General features: G+C 46.6%; 1 protein-coding gene across 6 annotated transcripts in view; it reads right to left on the bottom strand.

Annotated features, from left to right (window-relative positions):
• Positions 1–21,178, bottom strand: part of CNTLN (centlein) — a 294,237-nt gene that overhangs the window by 5,317 nt on the left and 267,742 nt on the right. For all 6 annotated transcript variants that reach the window (XM_075559966.1, XM_075559967.1, XM_075559962.1 and 3 more), the window contains 2 exons: positions 15,416–15,601; positions 13,515–13,592 (listed from right to left, as the gene is read on the bottom strand). In XM_075559966.1, coding sequence (XP_075416081.1) covers positions 13,515–13,592; positions 15,416–15,601 — 264 coding nt within the window. The remainder of the gene's footprint in view (positions 1–13,514; positions 13,593–15,415; positions 15,602–21,178) is intronic.

Genomic DNA, 21,178 nt, shown 5'->3' with positions numbered 1-21,178 from the left:
TCATCCACCCTGGATTCCCTGTGTTTCCAGTTGCTATCTGTACCAACATACATCCTCTGGTCTAGCCAGATTTGTAAGGTAGAATTGGTATTATGATAGTGGGGGAGGAAGCATTTAAGAACTAGAGGAAAGTTGTATGTTTCATTGTTGCTAACCTGCACCCTGACTGGCTCTTCTCCTCCTCGCAACCTTTCAATAAGGGGGTGTCCAGTTGCCTACAGATGGGCTTTGGGTCTCCACTCTGTACTCACCCTCATTTACAATGATATAATTTTTTTGTTCTTTGATGCCTGATACCAGATCCCTTCGACACCTCAGGTCACACAGGCTGGTGTGCTTCTTCCATGTGGGCTTTGTTGCTTCTGAGCTAGATGGTTGCTTGTTTACCTGCAAGCCTTTAAGACCCTTTTGATAGCTGGGAACCATCAGCTTTCTTTACCACATTTGCTTACACACACATTTGTCTTCAGTGAGCATATTGGGAAGGTGGGCACCCACTAATATGATTATTTGTTATTTGATGTCTGATACCTGGTCCCTTCTAAACCACGTGGTCACAAAGACTGGTATGTTTCTCCCATGTGGGCTTTGATGCTTCTGAGCTAGATGGCTGCTTGTTTACCTGCAAACCTTTAAGACCCCAGATGCTATATCTTTTGATGGCCGGTCACCATCAGCTTTCTTCACTATATTTTCTTATGCACCCATTTTTCTTCAGCAATCATGTTGGGAAGATATACATCATGGGATGCCAGTTCAATAGAACAAAGTGTTCTTGTATTGAGTAAGTACTTGAGTGGAGGCCCAATGTCCAAAAGATACATTCTTACTTGATCCCTGAAGAGGTTCCATTCTACTGACTTTTAACTGAAACACTGATCTGGTTAAAATAATCTGGAATGCTTTCAGAAGAGTTAATTTATTAATACTTTGAAATTCAAACTAGATTTTAAGTAGTTAAACCATGCTGTACACCTGAACCCACAAGCCCAGCAATTCTGCAGCCTCAGGGCCGAATTGATTCCATGTTGTCATTAGGTGCCATCCAGCCCGCTCCAACCCAGAGCGCACTGAGGCACACCGAGTGGAGCCTGCCCGGCCGGCACCATCCGCACCATCATTGCTCGGCTGGAGCCCATGGTGGCAGCCACTGCGCCCAGCCATCTTCTCTCTTTCACTGCTCCTCTCTTGTACCAGATAGACTGTCCTCTAGGCCTCCCCTGATAACTTGTCCAACGTCTGTAAGACAAACTCTCACCATCCTTGCCTCTAAGGAGCACTCTGGTCAACCTTTTTCCGAGACAGATTGGTTGGTCCTTTTCTGAGCCCATGGTCCTTTCAATAGTCTTCTCTAGCACCGCAATTCAAATGCATTGATTCTTCTTCGCTCTTCTATATCCAATGCCCAACCTTCACATGCCTTGGAGGCAATGGGGCATGCCATAGCTTGAGTCAGACCCACCTTTGTCCTCAAAGTAACATCCTTGCTCTGCAACCCTTGTGCTGAGACTGTGCAGAGGTCTTGTGCAGCAGACTGACCCGGAGCAGTGCATCTTTTGTTCTCTTGACTCCGACTTCCATGAGCATCGATTGGGGATCCAAGCAAGATGAAATCCACGCCAACGCCAACCCTTTCTCCACTGACTGTGATGTTATCCGTGGGTCCAGTTGTGGGAATTACTTTCTACTCCCGAGAAGAGTTCCCGTCTTGGAAACCCACAAGGACAGTTCCACCCTGTCACTGTGAGTCGGCACTGATGCGATGCCGATGGGTTTTCTAGATGTTCTAGCCTGTTGATAAAGCTCTCCAGGTGGAAGGGGTCTTGAGATGTGCACAGACATGGTTAGCCCTTTCTCTGAACCTGACCGGGGCTCCAGGCTGGTGCAGCGCTTCTCGCTGGCTTTTCCATCAGCACTCACATTCTTTGCCCTGGTGACTTGCGAAATAGGCCAAACCAGTGTCACTGGCTGCTCAGCAGCCCTCTACCCTCTTCATTCCCCATCCTGGCAACTTAAGAACTAACCTAAGGGTCTGTGCTTTGACCCCCACCCACAGCTCCATGGGAGGAAGCTGTGGCAACCTGCCCTTTGTTTGTTTGTTTGTTTGTTTGTAGAGCTCATTGCTCATCGAGTGGATTCTGACTCATAGTGACCCTATAGAACTGCCTCTGAGGTTGGCGCTCTTTACTGGAGCAGAGAGCTTCATCTTTGTTCAGGAGTGGCTGGCGGGTTCTCAACTGCTGACCTTGCTGCTAGCACCCCAACTCAAGACCCACTCCACCACCAGGGCTCTTTTCGCAGGGCCTCTACAACAGTGCGTTCCACTCTGGCTTGTAAAGCGGGTAAGAGTGGGAATCAACTCAATGGCAAAGCGTTCGGTTCTTTAACTGCTGTTGCTAGTTACCATTGTTCTCATTGAACAGAGGCAAAGGCTGAACCCTCACCTTTCAAACGATGCCTTCTGGGACACCCACCCATTAAGGAGCCAATGTTGGGCCCATCAACTTTCTTTGACAATGGCCTCTCTGTGAAGCTTGACCCATTCCATCTTCCTCTTCTACGTCCCTAGCCCCTGCATGGCCTTTTAATGTCCCAGCATGCTTCTAGGTCAGCGGTTCTCAACCTGTGGGTAGAGACCCCTTTGGGGGTAGAATGACCCTTTCACAGGGGTCAACCTATTCATAATCATGGCAAAATGACAGTTACAATGAGAATAATTTTATGGGGGGGGGGGGCTCACCACAACATGAGGAATTGTATGAAAGGGTGCGGCATTAGGAAGGTTGAGAACCACTGTTCTCGGTGAATCTGGCACCCAGGATGACAAGCACATGGTGGTTAGTCCATCCTCATGTGATCACGTTCCTGTTAAAATGCCAGGGTGTCTGTGCAGTATCTATGTACATACATCTTCAAGAGGTTCAGTCTATCCTCCATGTTGCTCCATGACTGAGTTTGACATACACAACACAAAGAACCTTTAAGAGCTTGTAACAACTCGGAGTCTCCCTCACGGGTGTGCACCTGGCTCAGGGGCCTGGTATGACGGCCAATGATGAATGTGGAATCTGAATTCAGGAAACAGACAACTGATATAAAAAGCATTTAGAAGGTGGGTCCTCAATGGTCAAGGAAGAAAAAGTTATTAGGAATTTTTTTTAAGAGTTTGAATTGGTCACTGTTTTGTTTACTCTGAGTCAGCATCGACTCAATAGCAGTGAGAGTTTTTTTGAGTTGTTTATTTCTGTTACCAAGTGTCAATTTAAATATAACTTCCCTCAGAATCTGGGTAAATGTAGGTGATGGCTTTGTACAGGCTCATTGAGAACATCGTATTCATTCACTTATTCAGCAAATAGTATTATTACAAGCATATGATAGGTCAAGCAATGATTAGTACCCAGTCTTACAAAACTACAAGCTTTTAAAGAGAAATTAGCAAAAGATTAATAGTTAAACATAGATCATCAGATACCAAGTCTGCATTCTTTTCATTTTTGCCCCCTCCTTGGTCTAAACAATCTTTTTAAGTGTGATAACACTGTTGTAGATAAGAAAACATCTGTACATGCAATATTGTGCTTCTCTGGGATGTGGCATTTTCCTCTGTTATAGTTGAAGATAACACGACAGGGAGACTGGGGTGGCACGCTAGAGTGGGGCAGGATGCAAACCCACGTCTCATGACAGTAAGGCCTGGCACGCACTACAGGGGGACCATTCTGGGCAAGGTAGGGAAACCTGAAGGAGGCTCAGCCATGTAGTCTGGGATTCCCCACTATCGCATGAAGCAGATTCCACGCTCTGGAAGAACAGTTCGCTTCCGTGTGAAGACTGGGAGTGTTGTGCTTCCGTTCCTGTACCTGCAGGCTAGGGCAACAGCCTGAGGAGGAAGAGTCTTACTTTAATGAAAGGAGAGGAAAGACACTTGCAAAGGCTAGGCTTGAAGAGAACACCAGGAAGATGTTTGCTTGGGTTTCATTGACTCTGCAAAGGCATTCCACTGTGTGGACAGGAATAAGCTGCGGATCACCTTGAGAAGAATGGATCAAGAGGCAGCTGTGCAAACAGACCACGGAATTCTGCAGGGCTTCAAACCGGGAAAGGTGAGTGAGGGGTTGTATCTTGTCGCCATACTTATTCAGTCTATATGCTGAGCAATTCATCAGAGATGCTGGATTACATGAAGAAAGTGCAGCACCAGGACTGAAAGAAGGCTTGCTAACAACGAGCGGCATGCTGATGACACGATCTTATTTGCCGAAAGAGAGGAGGAATTGAAGCACCAACTGATGAGGATCAAGGATTGCAGCCTTCAGTGTGGATTACAATTCAATGTAAGGAAGACCAAAATCCTCACAGCTGGACCAATAGGGAACATCATGACAAATGGAGAAAAAAGGTTAAAGTTGCCACAGAGTTCGTCTCACTTGGATCCACACTCATGGAAGCAACAGTCAAGAGATCAAAACAAATATTGCATTAGGTGAGTCTGCTGCACAGACCGCTTGAGAGCACTGAAGATGTTTCTCTGAGGACTAAGGTGTGCCAGACCCAAGCCAGGGCATTCTCCGTCTCATCATCTGCATGGGAAAGGTGGACATTGAACAAGGAAGGCCGTAGAAGAATCCGTGCATCTGATTTGTGGGGCTGGAGAATACTCAAAGCACCATGGACTGCTAAAAGGACAGACCAGTCTGTGTTGGAAGAAGGCCAGAGTGCTGCTTGGAGGCCAGGATGACAAGACTTTATCTTACGTATTTTGACCATACTGTCAGGAGAGACCAGTCCCTGGGGAAGGTCATCTTGCTTGGTTAAGAGGAGGGGTGGGGAAAAGAGGAACACCCGGGACGCGATGGATGGACGCAGTGGCTGCGTCACTGGGCTCAGGCACGGGGAGAATTGAGAATGCCCGGGAGTGAGCAGTGTTTGGTCCATTGAGATTGGGTCGCTGTGGGTTGGAACGGACTTAATGGTGCCTGACAGCAGCAGCAGCAGCATGCTTCAAGGTGGAAGAATCGGAATACATCCATTCTATATCAGTCTTCTCAGCAAACCATAATGTTGGGGCACAATTAACCAACTGTCTGCATTCCCTTCATCAAATAATAAAGATTACTACTGACCTGTATCCTTCAGAAATGTGTCTATCTAGAAGGCAGGAGTTGGCTACACTCTTTAGGAGCCTCTCAATGTTTGGCAGTCAGGGAATAAGCTGAACTCCTGTGAACCAAACCAACTGAGTCACAATGGAAGGAGATACTCCCTGCGGTGCTCAGATAAGCACAAACCCCGCTCACACCACAGAGCAGATTCTGAGTCACAGTGCCTCCATGAGACACAGAAGAACTCTGCCCCCTTTCTGTCTCTGAGCTTTCAAGCCTTGACAGGAGCAGACAGCCTCAGCATTCTGTGGGAGGGCTTCTGAGACTTCCTAAACTTAAAGGAGCAGAGACCCTTTCTCCCACAGAGGGACTGGTGGGTGCAAACTGCTGACTTTGCTGTGAGTAGTTCAATATTCACCCAATGGTGCCACCAAGGTGCAGAGAAAACTACTCCAAGAAAAATACTAAAATGAAAATGAAGAAAAGTAGATCTATAAGAAAGAACTGATAACACAGTGATTTTATTTCAAAGCTACTATAGGATTGGTCAATGAGCCTGATATTACTTTGAAGACTAAAGTGTGCCTGACCCAAGCCATGTACTTTCCATCAGTCCAGAGACCTGTGAAAGTCGGTCAAGAATAAGAAGACTGGAGAAGATTCGGTGCATTTAAATTAAGGAGCTGAGCAAGAATATCGAAAATACGATGGGTTGGAAAAGAACCAACAAATTTCACTTGGAAGATGTACAGTCAGAATGCTCCCTGAAGGCTGGCCAGACTTTGTCGTTCGTACTCTTTGGACTTGTTATCAGAAGTGACCAGTCCCGGGAGAAGAGACATTATGTTTCATAGTGCCAAGGGTCAGTGGAAAAGTTCGAAGACCCCGAATGAGATGGATTGACACAGTGGCCGAAACTATGGGCCCCGGGTAACGACAATTCTGAGGATGGCTCAGGGCGGAGCCTCTGTTGTACACAGAGTCACGATGAGCCAGAACCTATTGCTGGCCCCTAGCAATAAGAGAACTGGTGCTAGATTTTCATTGTCATTTCTTTACTGTACTGCTGCTATTTATTTCAAGAGTACTGTAGCTCTGGTGCCATTGCTGGATAAGCATTTGACTGCTAACTTCCAGGGCAGGGGTTCAAGCCCACCAGCAGCTCCTTACGAGAAAGATGAGGCTACTTGCTCCCGTAAACATTTATTCTCGGGAACCCTATGTAGGTTGCTAGCAATCCGGATGGTCTCCTCATACTGGGCCTTAGAGGACCAGGCTGTGCTTCCTTCTGTCGTACTCAGGGCTGCTAGGAGCCAGAACTGACTGGGAAGCCCAAACAACAGCACAACAAAAAAAGGAGCTCTGTTGTGCAGGGGATTGAGCAAGGGGCTTCTAACTGCAAGGTTGGTGGCTTGAACCCATGAGTGACTCCACAGGAGAAGATGAAACAGTTTGCCTGTGCTGAGATGTTCAGCCCGTGAAGCCCCACGGGGCACTTCTGCTGTGCCCCACAGCGGCACTGTGAGTCGGGGTCAGTGCCGTGCCAGTGGGCACAGCACGGTAACCTGTCCCAGGAATTTATGGTTTGTGATAAAGGAGTTCTGGGGATTTGGGGGACACCACCGTTTGCTCCAGGGCCTCCTGGGCTGTACCAACGGCTAAATGTTCCGACGACAGGCTGAAGGTTGGCAGCTTGAGCCTGACCAGAAGTGCTTGGAAGGCAGGGTCGGACATCAGCTTCCCAGCTGCCCCAGCTTTGAGGCTGGGGAGCAGTCCTACTCGGGACCCTGGGGTCGGGACCAGTGGGAATGGAATGGAGGGCAGCTCAGCACTGTGGCGGTCCTGTCCTGGTGCCTGGCTCTCGGGGACAGTCAAGCAGGTTTAGAACGGTTCCTTGAAAACACCCTCGCAAGGCTCTGAATGGAGGATGTTTAAAAGTCTAGCCCCTTCAACTAGGAGGTGAGGAAAGGAGATGGGGATGCCAGGGTGTGCGAGCTTCTGAGTGTGACAGTGTGTGTGTGCCTATCAATTCCATGTGAGTAGCTTCATAAATTTCATAATTTACATATGTAAACTATTTCTTCATTGCCATCCACCCCTGCGTGGTACCCTCCGTGAAGTCGGTGGCTTTTCTCTGGAGGTGCCCGCTGTACCCGAGCCCGCAGCAGGACTGGCGTGCGAACGGACCTCAGGGCATAGGCTTTGTGGATGAATTCCATAGCACAGGTTCACTTTTGTATCTACTCACTCTTTTGACTGCTTTTATCAAGTCCCCGGAACCCAAGACTGTGTCAGGCACTAAGGCCTGACAGCACAACTCAATGAGTGTCATTCGAATGATAACTTTGAACATCAGAATGGGAAGACCAAATTCGCCGTGGCCCCTCGTGAGGAGAGCGTGAAAAAGGGACTCCTAATGTGGATGTGGAGCGGGGTCCAGGGGGTGTTGAAGAGGAACACGTGCTCCGGCCAGCGGGAAGGACATGCGGAAGCATGGAGGAAAAGAGCCCGCTCTCTGCTGTCACGGTGCTGGACCGCAGACAGAAGCCCCCACGCCACTGCTTTGTACTGGGATGGTCGGAGGCACAGTGTGTGACCTAGAACCTCAGTAAGGTGACTTTCCGAATATGCAGCTGTTTTCCACACGCCCCACGTGAAGGAGCTCCACTTTGAAACTGAGGGATCACGGTACCCGCAGCCATAAGATGCCCCCCTTGAGAGGGGCAGGTCAGCGGTGGCCAGTAGATGCACCCCACTGTGCAGGACTCGCCACCCTGTCCTCTCGGCATCTTCCTGTGGTCTTCCCCAGAGGGCTGCCTGCCGCCAGCAGTAACTCCCTGTTGGTTCTCCACCCCGGTTTGGCCAACTTCTGTCTCTCTGGGCTGGACTGGCCATCCTGGACATTTCATACATGAAATGCATTCATACTGAATGGGGTCTCCTGTGTCTGGCTTCTTTCACTCAGCAACATACCCTCAAGTATCACCCATGCGTCAGCACTTGCTCCTGCTCACAGCTAACACAGTTCCACCCTAGGAAGAGGCCGCGCTCGCTTTGCTGATCGGTGGAGGGACGTGTGGGTGGTCGCCACGCTGGTGCTGCTGTGGACACTTACCGGCCAGCTTTTGCATGCACGCGTACGTCCATTTCTCGGGGGCCTCAGGAAGGGCAGAACTGTGGGCCACATGGCTGTCCCCGGGTCACTCTCTGTGTGCATAGCAGTCTCCCATTTGACAATCCACCAGCAGCCATGTGAGGGCTCTGCTTTCTGCACAGCCTTGGCCAACCCTTGCTACTGCCATGCTAGGAGGTGTGAGGTAATCATATCTCAGTATGATTTTGATCTGCATGTCCCTAATGGCTAATGGTGATGAGGGTGTGTGTGTGTGTGTGTGTGTGTGTGTGTGTGTGTGTGTGTGTGTAAAATGCATACTGGTGCATCTTGTGGAATAAATGTCTATGTAAATCCTGTGCTCATTTTTCATCGCAATTTAATCTCTTTATTGTTCAACAGTAAGCATTTGAAATGGGTTTTAAATGGTGAAATTGTACCGAGAATAAAACTCGCTGGTGTAGAGTCATTCTGTCTCACAGCAACCCTACCAGACGGCACCAAACTGCTCCCTGGGGTTTCTGAGACTGTAAATCTTCACAGGTGCAGACAGCCTCATCCTTCTCCCATTGGGAAACTGGTGGATTTGAACCACTGACCTTGAAGTTAGCAGTCTAATATTTAAATCACTGTGCCATCAAGATCCCTGCACTGAGAACAACAACCAACTTCCATCAAGTCCTTTCTGACCATTCTGATTCACAGCTACGTTCTGGGGTAGAGTAGAACTGGACCTTCCGGGTTCTGAGGCTGGAAGTCCTCATGGGAGGAGACAGCCTCATCTTTTTCCTTTGGAGAAGCTGCCGGGTTCAAACTGCTGACCTTGCGTTTAGCAGCCACACTCGTCACGCACTAAGCTACCAGGGTCCCTGCACTGAGCATAGATGGACACAGAGCAGCTGTAATTGCTATCTATCTTCTCCCAACTGCAACGGCTCCACTCTAAAACTCCTCTTGAAAACCATTTTATTGTGACGTAATCCACACAGATCACACAATTCAGCAGTTCCATCATATCAAGAAGAGTGGTGCAATCATTACCACAATCAATTGTAGAACACGTTCTTCTTGTACTCCTGTTACTAACTCCCCATTTTCCCCAAACCTCTCTGCCATGCTCTCAAGAAACCAGGCATCCAGTTACACCATCCTGGATTTCATCTACCAAAGAAAACAAACAAAAGAGCTGACAAAACAGAGAAAACCTCCATTGAAAAGAAAGCAGAAAATATTTAAAAACTGGAGCAACAAGAACATGGGTCAAAGAAGGAGATCAAATGATATTAAGTTCAAATCCAACTGCATCTGCCCTGATGCCCTCTGCAGGACAGCAAGGCTGCTCACACGCATCCTGGGAAAGCTCAGGGGGTGCTCAGTGGAGGTTAAACACGTGCACTTCCCCTCGGGGTTTAAAAAACCCGAAGCAACCTTTAAATAGGTCAAATGGTAGATAAAATATTACATTTTAACCTAACTTATTCACTGTGATCATCTTTACATTGTTCTCTCTGTCTCACAACAAGCCAATTCACCTCCCTCAACCATGGTTGGAAGGGACCCACCAGCGGACCCTGCAGACGGGTTCTGAGCGTCCATGCTCATCCGTACAAAGCCTTCTGCAGACCAGGTCTTCTCATGCAGAGTATGAGACTCACTCACCTTGAGTGTCTGCTTTTGTTTAAAAAAATCATTTTATAGTGAGCTCTTACAGATATTATAACAATCCATAATTCAAATAGATCAAGCATAATTGTGCAATTGCTGCCACCATCATTTTCAAACATTTTCTTTCTTCTTGAATTCTTTGATATCAGGTTTCTGCTTTCTAACCACCTTTATCTCCTATTCTGTCAAGGATTTGTCATCAAGTAAGGGACCATAGCCCTTCCCTTCCCTCTATCCCTATGGCCTCAGAGGGACCTGATAGGACAGGGCAGAGCTGGCTCTGCCGGTTTGAGACCACCAATCTTTAGGGAGAAGAAAGCCTCCTTTTTCTCTGACACGGTGGATGGTGGGTTCAAACTGCTGATCTTGCAGGTAGTAGCTCAACAGGTAACCCACAATGCCACCGGGCTCCGAGGTGAAATAGGCTGAATGGCAGCGAGTTTACTCCCATGGCCTGGGTAGCACTGGCTCCCATTGCCCCTCTTCTCTTGTCTCCCTGCTGTGTGCTGACCCCAGAGTATCTCTCCCAGGTCCCAACACAGCATCCCTGAACACACACCTTGCCTGATTCAATGATGCTGGAGCGGGCTCCCCGTCCAGCTTCCCTCTCTTGGTATATCTCCAAACTACAGGAAAACTCGTTGGCGGTTTGGGGTTCTCTTAGTAGAATCATTAAATTCCTAGTTTGTTTCTCCCATAAAATAGGAGGAAGATGTTAAAGGGGAGAGAGGGAATCGTACAGGTGAAAGGGTTCACAGCCATGAAAGGGCAGCTGTGCCGCAGAACAATGAAAGCGAACGTTGGGAAGATGTGAGTGGGTGAGTGTCACGCTGACCAGTAGAGACTGTTGGGGACAAAGACTGGGTACAGACAGGTATCCAAACACAAGGTTGCCCACAGCGTGGTGCCTCCAGGCAAGGAAGGACACTTCCATCTGTGTTGAACATCTATGGGTTACACATGTGGAGCTGTGAGGCCTCGTGCTCTTCTGGTGAGGTGCAGCGGTGGGTACCCTCTTGTTAGGTGACTCTACACTGCCGAAGAGCCGAGCAGGATTTTATGTTGCAATGAATATTTTATCACTGTACGGCTTCTGCAAACTGTACGTGAAGATAAGTCTTTAGCAATTCTGTGGCCCAATCCTTGAACGAAGGGCAAGTCCTGGGGGTCAGATTCGCTTCTATCGTCTCAGTTATTACACGTAGCACCCAACTCTGAGGATGCACACCAAAGAAAAGCATGCCCACAATGCCACCAGTTCTAACCATCAACATCAGCAGCACATTAATCATTGTTTTGAGGACGAATGAGCTCGAGGCGTCCAGCTTACTCGTGTAAAAATCACAGGAATCGGCTCCGAGGAGCAAGAAAGGCCTGCCGCCTGGACCTTGTTACACTGCTGCCCAGACGATCCTGTGAGCGTCACGCAGACTTAGGAGAAGGAGGAGAAGGGAACAGAAGCCACAACAATAAGACAACTAGTAGGCAAAGGAAACCTTTGCTAAAATTCAGGACAAATGTAATTTCTGGAATGGTAAAAGAAGAAATCTAGGCTGACAAAAAAGTGTTTCCCATTGTATAGGTTTCTCGCTTGGGCATAATTATAAAGTGACATTCAAGTGCGACCAATGAAGTCCCTATTTTTTCCCCCTCTCACAAAATTCAGAGACATCAGCAAAACCACCTGTCAGCAATAAAAATAAAAAAGTCTTTGACTTTTTAAATGTTATCCTACTGTCACAGTGGAATAAAATTAGCTTGAAAAATGAACTGCAGGCCCGGGACGCAGTTCATTATGGAGCCTGGCGGCGGCGGCAGCAGTTTCCCCGTGTTCATAAAGGCGCTCCATTAAATTTCCCTCCAGTCAATAATTAGGAGTCCACAAATAAACCTGAGCAATTAAATCAATACTGCCAGGCAATTATATTCCAGAGGCCAGGCTCAGTGGCACAAAAAGACACTACATCAAGCTGCAGCATTAGCGGTCTGATGTCATCTGCAACAGGGCTTTTTCGGCCCGAGCTGGAGCGCAGAAGCATCTATTTGGACGGTGTTAGGCTGGGTCAGGGCCTTCCGCTGCGTCACCGTCATTGGGGCCCCGTGTCCGGGCAGCGTTAGTACATTTCATGAGGATGTGCCCTAGGCACTCACCGTCTTTTTCGGTCATGAATGATGAAATCGACGGTCGATCGAACAGACAAGGTCGTTTGGACTTACAAGCCGAGCAATGCGACATTCCTTAAAAGGTCATCATTCTTGAAAATAACTCTCCAGCTGAGCAAAACTCCCAACTCCATCAGGCGTGAGCGCCCCTGGGGTGTGCCAGCCCCTGGCTGGTGTCTGGGCCCTCACCTGGTGAAGAAGTGGCCTTTCTTGGAAAGCCAGCGGTCCCTGGGAAAGGCAGCTCCTGCTGCCCCCACCCTGGGCCTGAACGGCTCTGAGCACACAAGGCGACTCTCCCTGGGGAGGGTTCCAGAAGCGATCGCGCAGACAGGGCGAGAATGAGGATCTTTTCATCGGAGGCTCTGGGAAGGACGACTGGGTTTTATGAAGTGCAGGGAGACCTCCTGGGTCAGCGTGCATGTAAGCGAGTGACCGCTGAGCACCGGCTTCTGGGTCCAGTGCTCACACGGATGTGCGGTTTGCAGGGACTCTGGAGAAGGCGCGGGCCCGGGATGACTTAGTGGCTGTCGTGCTGACAGACACTTCGCTTTTTAAAATTCCACTTCATTTAAAGAAATCAACAATGAGGACGAGCCAAAAAGAAAGGTAACGACCGAGCCGTGGACTGCCTTGCGTGCTGTCAGTGATGTGCAAACAAGAGCGGGCCTGGACTAGAAAGCAGGGCTCTCACCTGCCAATAAACTGCCCTTGATCACTTCCAATAGGGGCGCATCCCAGCAGACCCTCTGTGTATTAAAAAACGACTTGAAAGGGAAGGGAAGGCATCACACAGGTCACAGCAGCAGTCTCAATGGACCCCGCAGCGAGCTCGGCTCGGCTCGGCCTTGTCATCCGCCGCGCAGCTTCCCACTCGGCCCGGAAAACGTCGATAGGAAAATGTTTGAGGGGCCTCTGGTGGAAATTTTTTCATTCTTTCTGCATTGACAGGATGCCAAATCAATATTTACTTCCCACTAACAAGCTGCTCGGGGTCTCAGTAGAAAATATTGTAGAGAATGTGGGAAGACACAGTAATAAACAGCTGTCTGGCTGTGAGGAAAACATGAATTGACTGGAAACAGGTCCATAGTAAAAGGTCACAGAAACCCATGAACTCCTCAGGTGTTCATATCAACTACTAACTTTAAAGGCACACAGTGAAGACTCTCTCCTCCTCGGAGGGCAGAGAGAACGGACCTGTTTCCGTCTAGCAAGCATAGCGGCTGACTGGATAATTCAATTAATGCATTTGCTCAGACCCTTGTTGACTCTTTCCCAGGGCCTTCGCTCCATCTGTGAAGCCCAAAAGAACAACTAGAGGGCTGACTTCTCTGTTTCCTTGTCGGATGGCGTCTGTACCTACTAGGAGTAAGTAAGTAATGTGCTAAGTGCTTACACATCGTGAACCTGGGAAGGCTCGGGCCTCATATCTGAGAAGTTTTAATATGGGAACGAGAAAAGCAATGTACCTGTCCTTCGAGAAGTTTCTGAATGTACAGCAGCCACTCCTTATCATTCTCGGCATCGGTCTTTGCTCTCTCAATTTCCTGGAGGGGAAAGAAATTAAAACACTTATGTCAACTGCACTTTTATCAATTTGACCCGACTGTGAGAGATTCCGTAAATCTAGGGGGAGATTCATGGCACAGCATGCCACGAAGCCGAGCCTGTCCCCTCACAGTAGGAGTCACTCCACCCGGGCTTCTTCATACTTCGAAATACTCGAGTACACGTGGAAGATAAAGCACCATCTCTATGATTCACCAGGTACTGCAGGAATAGTTTGTGTTGGCTTTCACAGTGTGGTGTCGGTCCAGAGGCAGAATGAAAACCATCTCTACAGGAATTTTGGGATTCTGAGTCTAAGAATTCGTGGGCGTTTAGCCCCTTTGCAAGTTGTCGATTTGTTCTGCTCCAGAACAACCCTGGGAAGGCTGGCACAGCTAGAGCATAATTCCATCACTTTATCCACAATCAATGCTCATGGAAGAAGCAGTCAAGAGATCAAAAGGTGCACTGCATTGGGCAAATCTGCTGCACAAGACCTCCCTCGATTAAAGAAAAGCAAAGGTGTTACTTTGAACACTGAGGCGGGCCTGACTTAAGCCATGGCATTTTAAATTGTCCCGCATGCATGTGAAAGTTGGACACTGAATACGGAAGACCAAAGGAGAAGCGATGCATTTGAATGACGGTGCTGGCAAAGACTATTGAGAGTGTCACGGACTGCGACAAGGGTCAACAGGAAGAGGGACAGCAGGAGTGCCCCTCAGAGGAGAGGATGGTGAGACTTTGTCTTGGATACTTTGGACACATTGTCAGGAGAGACCAGTCCCTGGAGAAGGAGGTCATGCTTGGTCAAGTGGAGGGGCAGTGAAGAGGAAGGGAGGCCCTCAAGAAGGACAGACACCGTGGCTGCAACAATGGGCTCAGGCCCAGGGCAAATGGTGGGGACGGTGCAAACCCACCTTGTGTGTGCTTAGTGCTCTCCCGCACAAGGGCAAGATGGGCCGGCACCCACCCCATGGCACCCAACATAACAGCAAATGTAGTCATTCTGCAAATAGCTTATTGAAAACTAATCCACCTTCGTTTTTTTTAAACCTTTAAGCCCTTTAATCTTTCCAAACAAACAACATCTAACATTTCTACATTGTGTGTCAACCACCCCTGATTGATCTGAGGGGTCTTAGAAGACTGCAGAGGCCCTGAAGTGGGTGCTCCTGAAACAGTCACTGTGTCACATCAGGGTCCTCCCCAGGAGGTGCTGAAAGAATTGCTGAGGACGGGCATGTAAAGCCACAATAGCAATGTCTCCTTTTATCTGTAAAGTGATTAACAACCTGAGTTAAAGAAGTCAACAGATTCACTACAATTTAAAATCTGACCCAGGAGGAAAAAGGTCTCCAATGATGACTCAGCTTAATAAGAGCCATTCCAGTGAGTTTAATTTAAAGGGATGGTTTGCAAGCCACAGAATGCAATGCACTAAATTAAAGAGAAGGGAGGAGGCAACGGTTCAAGGTCTTGACCAAGACACAGTTTTCTAGGTGGTGAGCACTGGTTTACTTCTCCATGGAAAACGTGAGAGGGGGCTAGTACTTCTCATTGGTCCATTAAGAGTCTTACCTCCATGAAAATGATGAGGGCAAAGAATGTGCGGATATGCTTTATACAATTGATGTATGTATATGTGTGGACTGTGATAAGAGTTGTATGAGCCCCTAATAAAATGTTAAAAACAAAAAAAGAGTCTTACCTCCATGAACTGTTTCTGAGGGATGCAAGTCTGAGGATCACATAGGAGACGTGGGCACCTTAATTCAATATGCACACAGCCCTTTATTGCTCGACATCTGGTTGATCTTACCATGTCATCCCCCGTGTCCAGTATTTCCTCTAGGTCTGACCGTGAGATGTTTAGGATGGAAGCCGCCAGGGTCTGTGCTCTGTGGGTTGAGGTTTTGGATGCAGCCCTGGATTTCTGCCTTTTCTTAAGCTCTCGGATCTGCCGCCGTAACACCAGGACATCGTTCTGTATCTCTTTCGCCAGTGCCTGCAGCATAACGGAGAGAGTGTGGTGTCTCTGGTGCCAAGGCAAGGGCAAGGCACTCGCGGCACAAGCGCGCAGAAACTAACTAGAGTGGCACTTTGCATTGAAGTTGACGCCCTGTGCAGTATACGGGGCTGCCCTATACTCTGCCAGCGTGTGGCACATGCTCTGTTACGTGACCTCCATTGTGGTGACTTGGAGGGTTACCCAGAGCCCCCCACTTCCTCTTTCAGATCAAACAGCCGTTACCTGAGGCACAGGGAGAGCCTGACCCAGGGAGGCTCCCCTCGCCCACGCCCTCACGAAACCACTCCAACCAAGCGAGCTGATGCCAGCCGTCCGAAGCTCCCATGTACTAAACAGCTACACAGTTTATTTCATTACAACACCGTTCATGAAATATGAATGCAGAGAGTCATTTCTATTTTATTAAAACCCAGAAATCCATGGGAAGGTCTCGATAAAAATAAGTTGAGTAAAAATGCAATGAAGTTCTGCACCGGCGAGGAAGCTATCGAGAATGGGGAGAAGAAGAAACAAAGTGAAGGCGCCTCACATTGACTCGCAGGTGGTTCTGGGCTCACGCTTCTGAGAAGTCAAGAAGTGCTGGCCCACACCTCGTCTGTGTGCAGCCCAGAAAGTTGCTCGGTACTCTGGGTAGACGGAGCTCAGTGCCTGGGAGAGCGGTTGGATGAGTAATCTAGTCTGGATAGACGCGGGCTGCTTTCCATCTTCTGCTAGCTCAAGCAACGTTGTTATAAATAATGGGTGAGAGTGCTCATGTCCACTTAGCATCTCTAAGATAGAACCCTAGAAGTGGAGCTTCTGAATCCAAGGTGTGTATGCCTGTAATTTTGAGAGCTGGTGCTTAATCCTATCCCTCTCTTCAAAATAGTACCAATCTATACCTTCACAAATTATGTACCTGTTTCTTGACATTTTAAAAACCACTAATGTGCTATTTTAGTGTAGTTTGTTTTTTCATTGTATTTTAAAGTTTTATTTCTCTTATTGTAAGTGAGGCTGAACATCAACTTTATATTTGCCCATTTCTTTCAGTGGTTTATAGAAGTTCTTCCCACATTTAGGAGATATTCACAATATTTATACCATTTTTTTCACAACTTGTTTTCCTTTTGCCAGTAATAGAATTTATGGAAAGCCAAAACAATTTTGTGTTTACACTCAAATTAATCAATCATTCCCTTTCTACCTTTTCCTTTTTTACATTTTATTGGGAGCGCTTACAGATATTATAGCAATCCATAATTCAATTAGGTCTAGCATAATTGTACAATTGCTGCCAGCATCATTTTCAAAACATTTAAAAAATTCTTTGATATCAGCTCTCATTTACCCCCTTCCTCCCCCAGGAACCCTTATAATTATATATTATTATTATTTATTCTACTTTTTCAAAGTAATGTGATCCTTAAAAAAATTCTCTACCTGTAAAAGGATTTTCTACATCATGATTTTTTCTTCTAATACATTGTCTTTATTTCTCACTTTAAAATTTTTGTCCATTTGTAGTTGTTCAGAAAGTTATTACATAAAATCATAAATGTCCCAATACCACCTATTAAATAATCCATATTTCCCCCACAGAAATACATTTAGATTAATTCCTGGACTTGCTTTTTCATTCCCTATTTGTCCTTTTACAAGTGAAGCTTTATGCTATGTTTTAACTAGTCGGGGGTTTAGAATTTATTTTAATGTGTGTTAGGGCTGTCTCCTTACTACCTGTCTTTTTCTTGTTTCTCCTAGTACCTTCCAGTGTTGCACATGTACCGACACTTGTGAAGCTATCATGATATGTCCACACATTTCCACGTCATTTAACTCACATTTTTAGTTGTACTCGTTCTCTTTCAGGACGCTGCTCATTCCTGCTTTCGGTTATGGAGTTTTCTCAGGTAGCTTGAGTTGCCTGTCTCTGTTTCACCTGCCAGCTTCGTTTCACTTGCTCCTTTTGCCTCACTGTCTCCTTTTTAGATTGCGCCTGCCTTGTGGACGTGCTTCTTAGAAGGAAATGTTTTATTGATGTGAATTGTTTTCGTTCATATATTAACACGTAGTATTTTCATCTGCTCTATGGCAACTCCACTCTAGTGAAACCTCTTTTCCTGCTCCCGTTCGTTCCTTCCCTGCCCTGATGCTAATACACCTGGAGAGCGATTGTGTTGGTTGTTCCTTCAGGACTCATTTCCGGAGTTTTTTCCTTCTGGTTTGATTACTAACCTTTCCATTCCTACAGTAATCTGCATTTCAAAATGATGTTAAATCCTTTTCAGATGCATCTGGATTTATATTATTGTGCTGTTGAAGATCACTGCATTTACGTTCATGAAACACAGACGGTAACATTCCTTTCGTGTGTCCTGCCTTTCAGGTTTCACCTGCAGGGCTGTTCTCTCAGTGTGGTAGAGTCACAGTTCTGGCTCTTCGTGACTGCATAGGGCAGGCTGGAACGGCCCTCTGGGTTTCAGAACTGTGAATCTGTGGAAATAGAAAGCCCTTTCTTTCTCCAGAGGAGCAGCTGGTGGTTTCGAACTGTTGACCTTGCTGTTAGCAGCCACACCACCAGCGCTGTGATCTTCACACAGTGATTTGGGGAATGCTTTTCCTCCTTCTTAAGAAAAAGCTTGTAAAAGACTGTTGTTCATTTATTACCTTAAGCATTTGAAAGCATGTGTCAGTGGAGCCAGCTGGGCTTGAAGAGTGTGCACTTGTGACAACAATGCAGTGTCTTTAGGAATATGGAGCAATTCAGAGGCTCAGTGTCCCCCTCTGTTAATGATGAGAACCCAACCTGGGCCAGAGTGGATGCTCAGGGAGCCGAGGTGTGCAGTCTGGGTAGACTAGGGAAACAAATCCACAGAAACTCATATGGAGATAACAGAGTTTTACACCAAGGGTAAGTGCTTTAGTATAAGAAAGCATCCCAACCCATTGCTGCCCAAGCCCACAAGTCCAACATTAGCCCTTATGTCCGACACCAATCCACAAAGTCCTCCTCCACCTCACAAAACACACACAATGACGTCAATTGCAGGAGGAATGCCAAATCAGTGAACGTGTAAGCAGCTCAGCGCTGGCAGGGGTCTCCACACCCAGGGCTGCATCAGGGTAGGACCATGCGGTTTCTCCTCAGGGATGTCTTGCAGGAAGTGAGCCTTGCCAGCTGAAGAAGGGAACTGGCTAAGGCAGCTGCACCCTGGTCCGACCATCAGAGAGCAAGAGACCCAAGAATTCGAAAGGCGAGGCTCACCGAGTCATTTATCTCTTCGCCCTTCAATTAATCGCACATGCGTTTATTGGCCAGGTTGGCACAATAAACCTTACCTATCTTACAAGGCAATGACACTGAGTTAGTCCAAGGAAAGCGTCAGGTGCTGTCAGTGTTCTGGCAGGCAACACGCAACCTCGACCCCCATATGCAAACAGTGTGGCGGGATGCGGCTCCTCTCTCGGACAGCTCTCTGTCACAGCCAGCTTCGGTGGTTCAGGAAGGCCCCTCTCTGTAGGAAGTTCGGCCAGGGTGCATATCCCATAGGTACACCCAGGCTCCCCTAAGGAATCCAGGGAGTTCTAAGGATGCATGCCATCTAGTTCAAGTTCTCTGCCCATCTGTTTTCCCTCAGTGAGACTATGACATCCCCACATGACAGGAACCACGCCCCTCTCAAGGAATTTGTCTGAGTCATCTAAATGATTGCATTTCTTGATACAAAATGATTCATGCAATTACCTTCATGTGCCTGTAGGTGATCTTTTCAAAGAACCACTCTGTGGGCATTTTAAATGATGAAAACTGCAGGCAGCTCCCATGAGAAGCAATAAGAGTGTTTCCATTTATCCCGTCCATTTGTATTTCAAAATCTTTAATGGTCTTAGAGTTTTTCAGTCTGATATCAACTAGCCAAGAAATTACATTTAATTTTTTACTTTGACTATTCAGATCCCTAGTAAGGTTGAGAATGCTTTCCACATTTCTTAGTTACCTGTATTTCTTTAGTGAATTATTTTTGTTATTAGTATTTTATTATCTGTCCCTATTTTTATTGGGTGCTTTGTCTTCTACTGATCTGCAGGAATCCGAGACCTACTCTGGATAATAAATAGACTGTACGTGGGGGTACATATTCTCACAGGTGGGTGCTAGCTTTCCACTTTCTCACATGGCTTAGATGTTTTACATCATCGTGGCTTCCAGTTATGTCCTATGGATTGCAGGCTTTATGTTTTAATTGTGGCTTTTCTTTTTCTAGAACAAGACTATATACTTTTTAAATATTTTGATCCTTTGGTTTGTGGTTTCTGTGAAGGATTATGAAACCATAATATTGCTTTTTGAACGAAGAGACATTTCCCTAAGTCCTCATTGCTTTTCCTTACACTCATTCTGAAATACAAAATATAATCTTTATGTTCAAAGTTCCCTGTCAGACTTACACCATTCAAATGTTCCATTGATCTACTTACCAGTCATGCTGCTTTATGCACTATAGCTTTACAGCATGCTTTAATGTTTATTTGTGGAAATCTTCCACTTTATCACCTGTCATGACCCTTCCTTCTCCTATTTTCATACATTTTCTCCAATTAATTTTAGAATCAGTTTGCCAGGATCTGAGACTGAACTTATAATACAGATGAATGTTGGAATAAATCCTATCTACAATATAGATTCTTTTCAGGAAAACAGCATACCTGAATTTATCCATGGCTGTCTTATGTCTGTCAGTGCTGTTTATAGTGTGCTTTGTAGTTTGAAACATTCTTGGGAGGCTTATTTCTGGTAGTTATTTTCATTACAGAAATTTAAAAATAGTATTTTCTAATATGTTATTACTCATAAATGCTGTTTATTTTGTATGGTGGCCTTACGTTGAACTCCTTGCTTATTAATTATCTGATTAGTTCTGATACTTTATAATTCGATGCCTTTTGCTTTTCTACTTGACTGTCGTGTCGCTGACAAATTACCCATGTATTGTGTAATTTCCACAAGTAGCTATTTCTACTGCTTATTTGCATTTCCTGCACCCGTGAGCACCTCTGCTCCCATCTCACTGGGAAGTAAAGAGAAATCACTAGATTCCAATCTACCCCCAAACAAGCATGTGAAGAGGCACATTACCCACTTAAAAGCTCAAGTAGTATGCAATACCAAGATGAATATGGACAGTGGGGATGGCTGGCAGTCCCTGCCACATCAAAGTTTTTATTTATCCTTCATAATGTCAAAAATATGGGTTTAATCTCATCTTTTTAATTTTTTCCTGCATCTAGTTAGAAAAGTTTTTATTTCTTTTTAACTATCAACCCTGCTGACTCCAGTTATGGCTGTTCCGAAATTCCTGTGTCCCTGGGATCAAAGTAAGGGTTTCACAAAGCGTGGAGGTACATCCGATTTCCCAGACATTTAATTCAGAACAATTCATCTGTGCTCCTGAGTGAGGTTACCCCAGGCTTTGCTTTTTGTGTAAGCTCTCCTGTTGTGGTGCTGGTCTTAGGGTTAATGCAAACTGAGTCTAGCACCCACAAAACACACAACACTCCTCTAGTTCTGTA

The sequence above is a fragment of the Tenrec ecaudatus genome, chromosome 10, assembly GCF_050624435.1.
Source record: "Tenrec ecaudatus isolate mTenEca1 chromosome 10, mTenEca1.hap1, whole genome shotgun sequence".
NCBI classification, from domain to species: Eukaryota; Metazoa; Chordata; class Mammalia; order Afrosoricida; family Tenrecidae; genus Tenrec; species Tenrec ecaudatus.
Note: the sequence above shows the minus strand (reverse complement) of the source record. Positions and strands in the feature narration are given on the sequence as shown.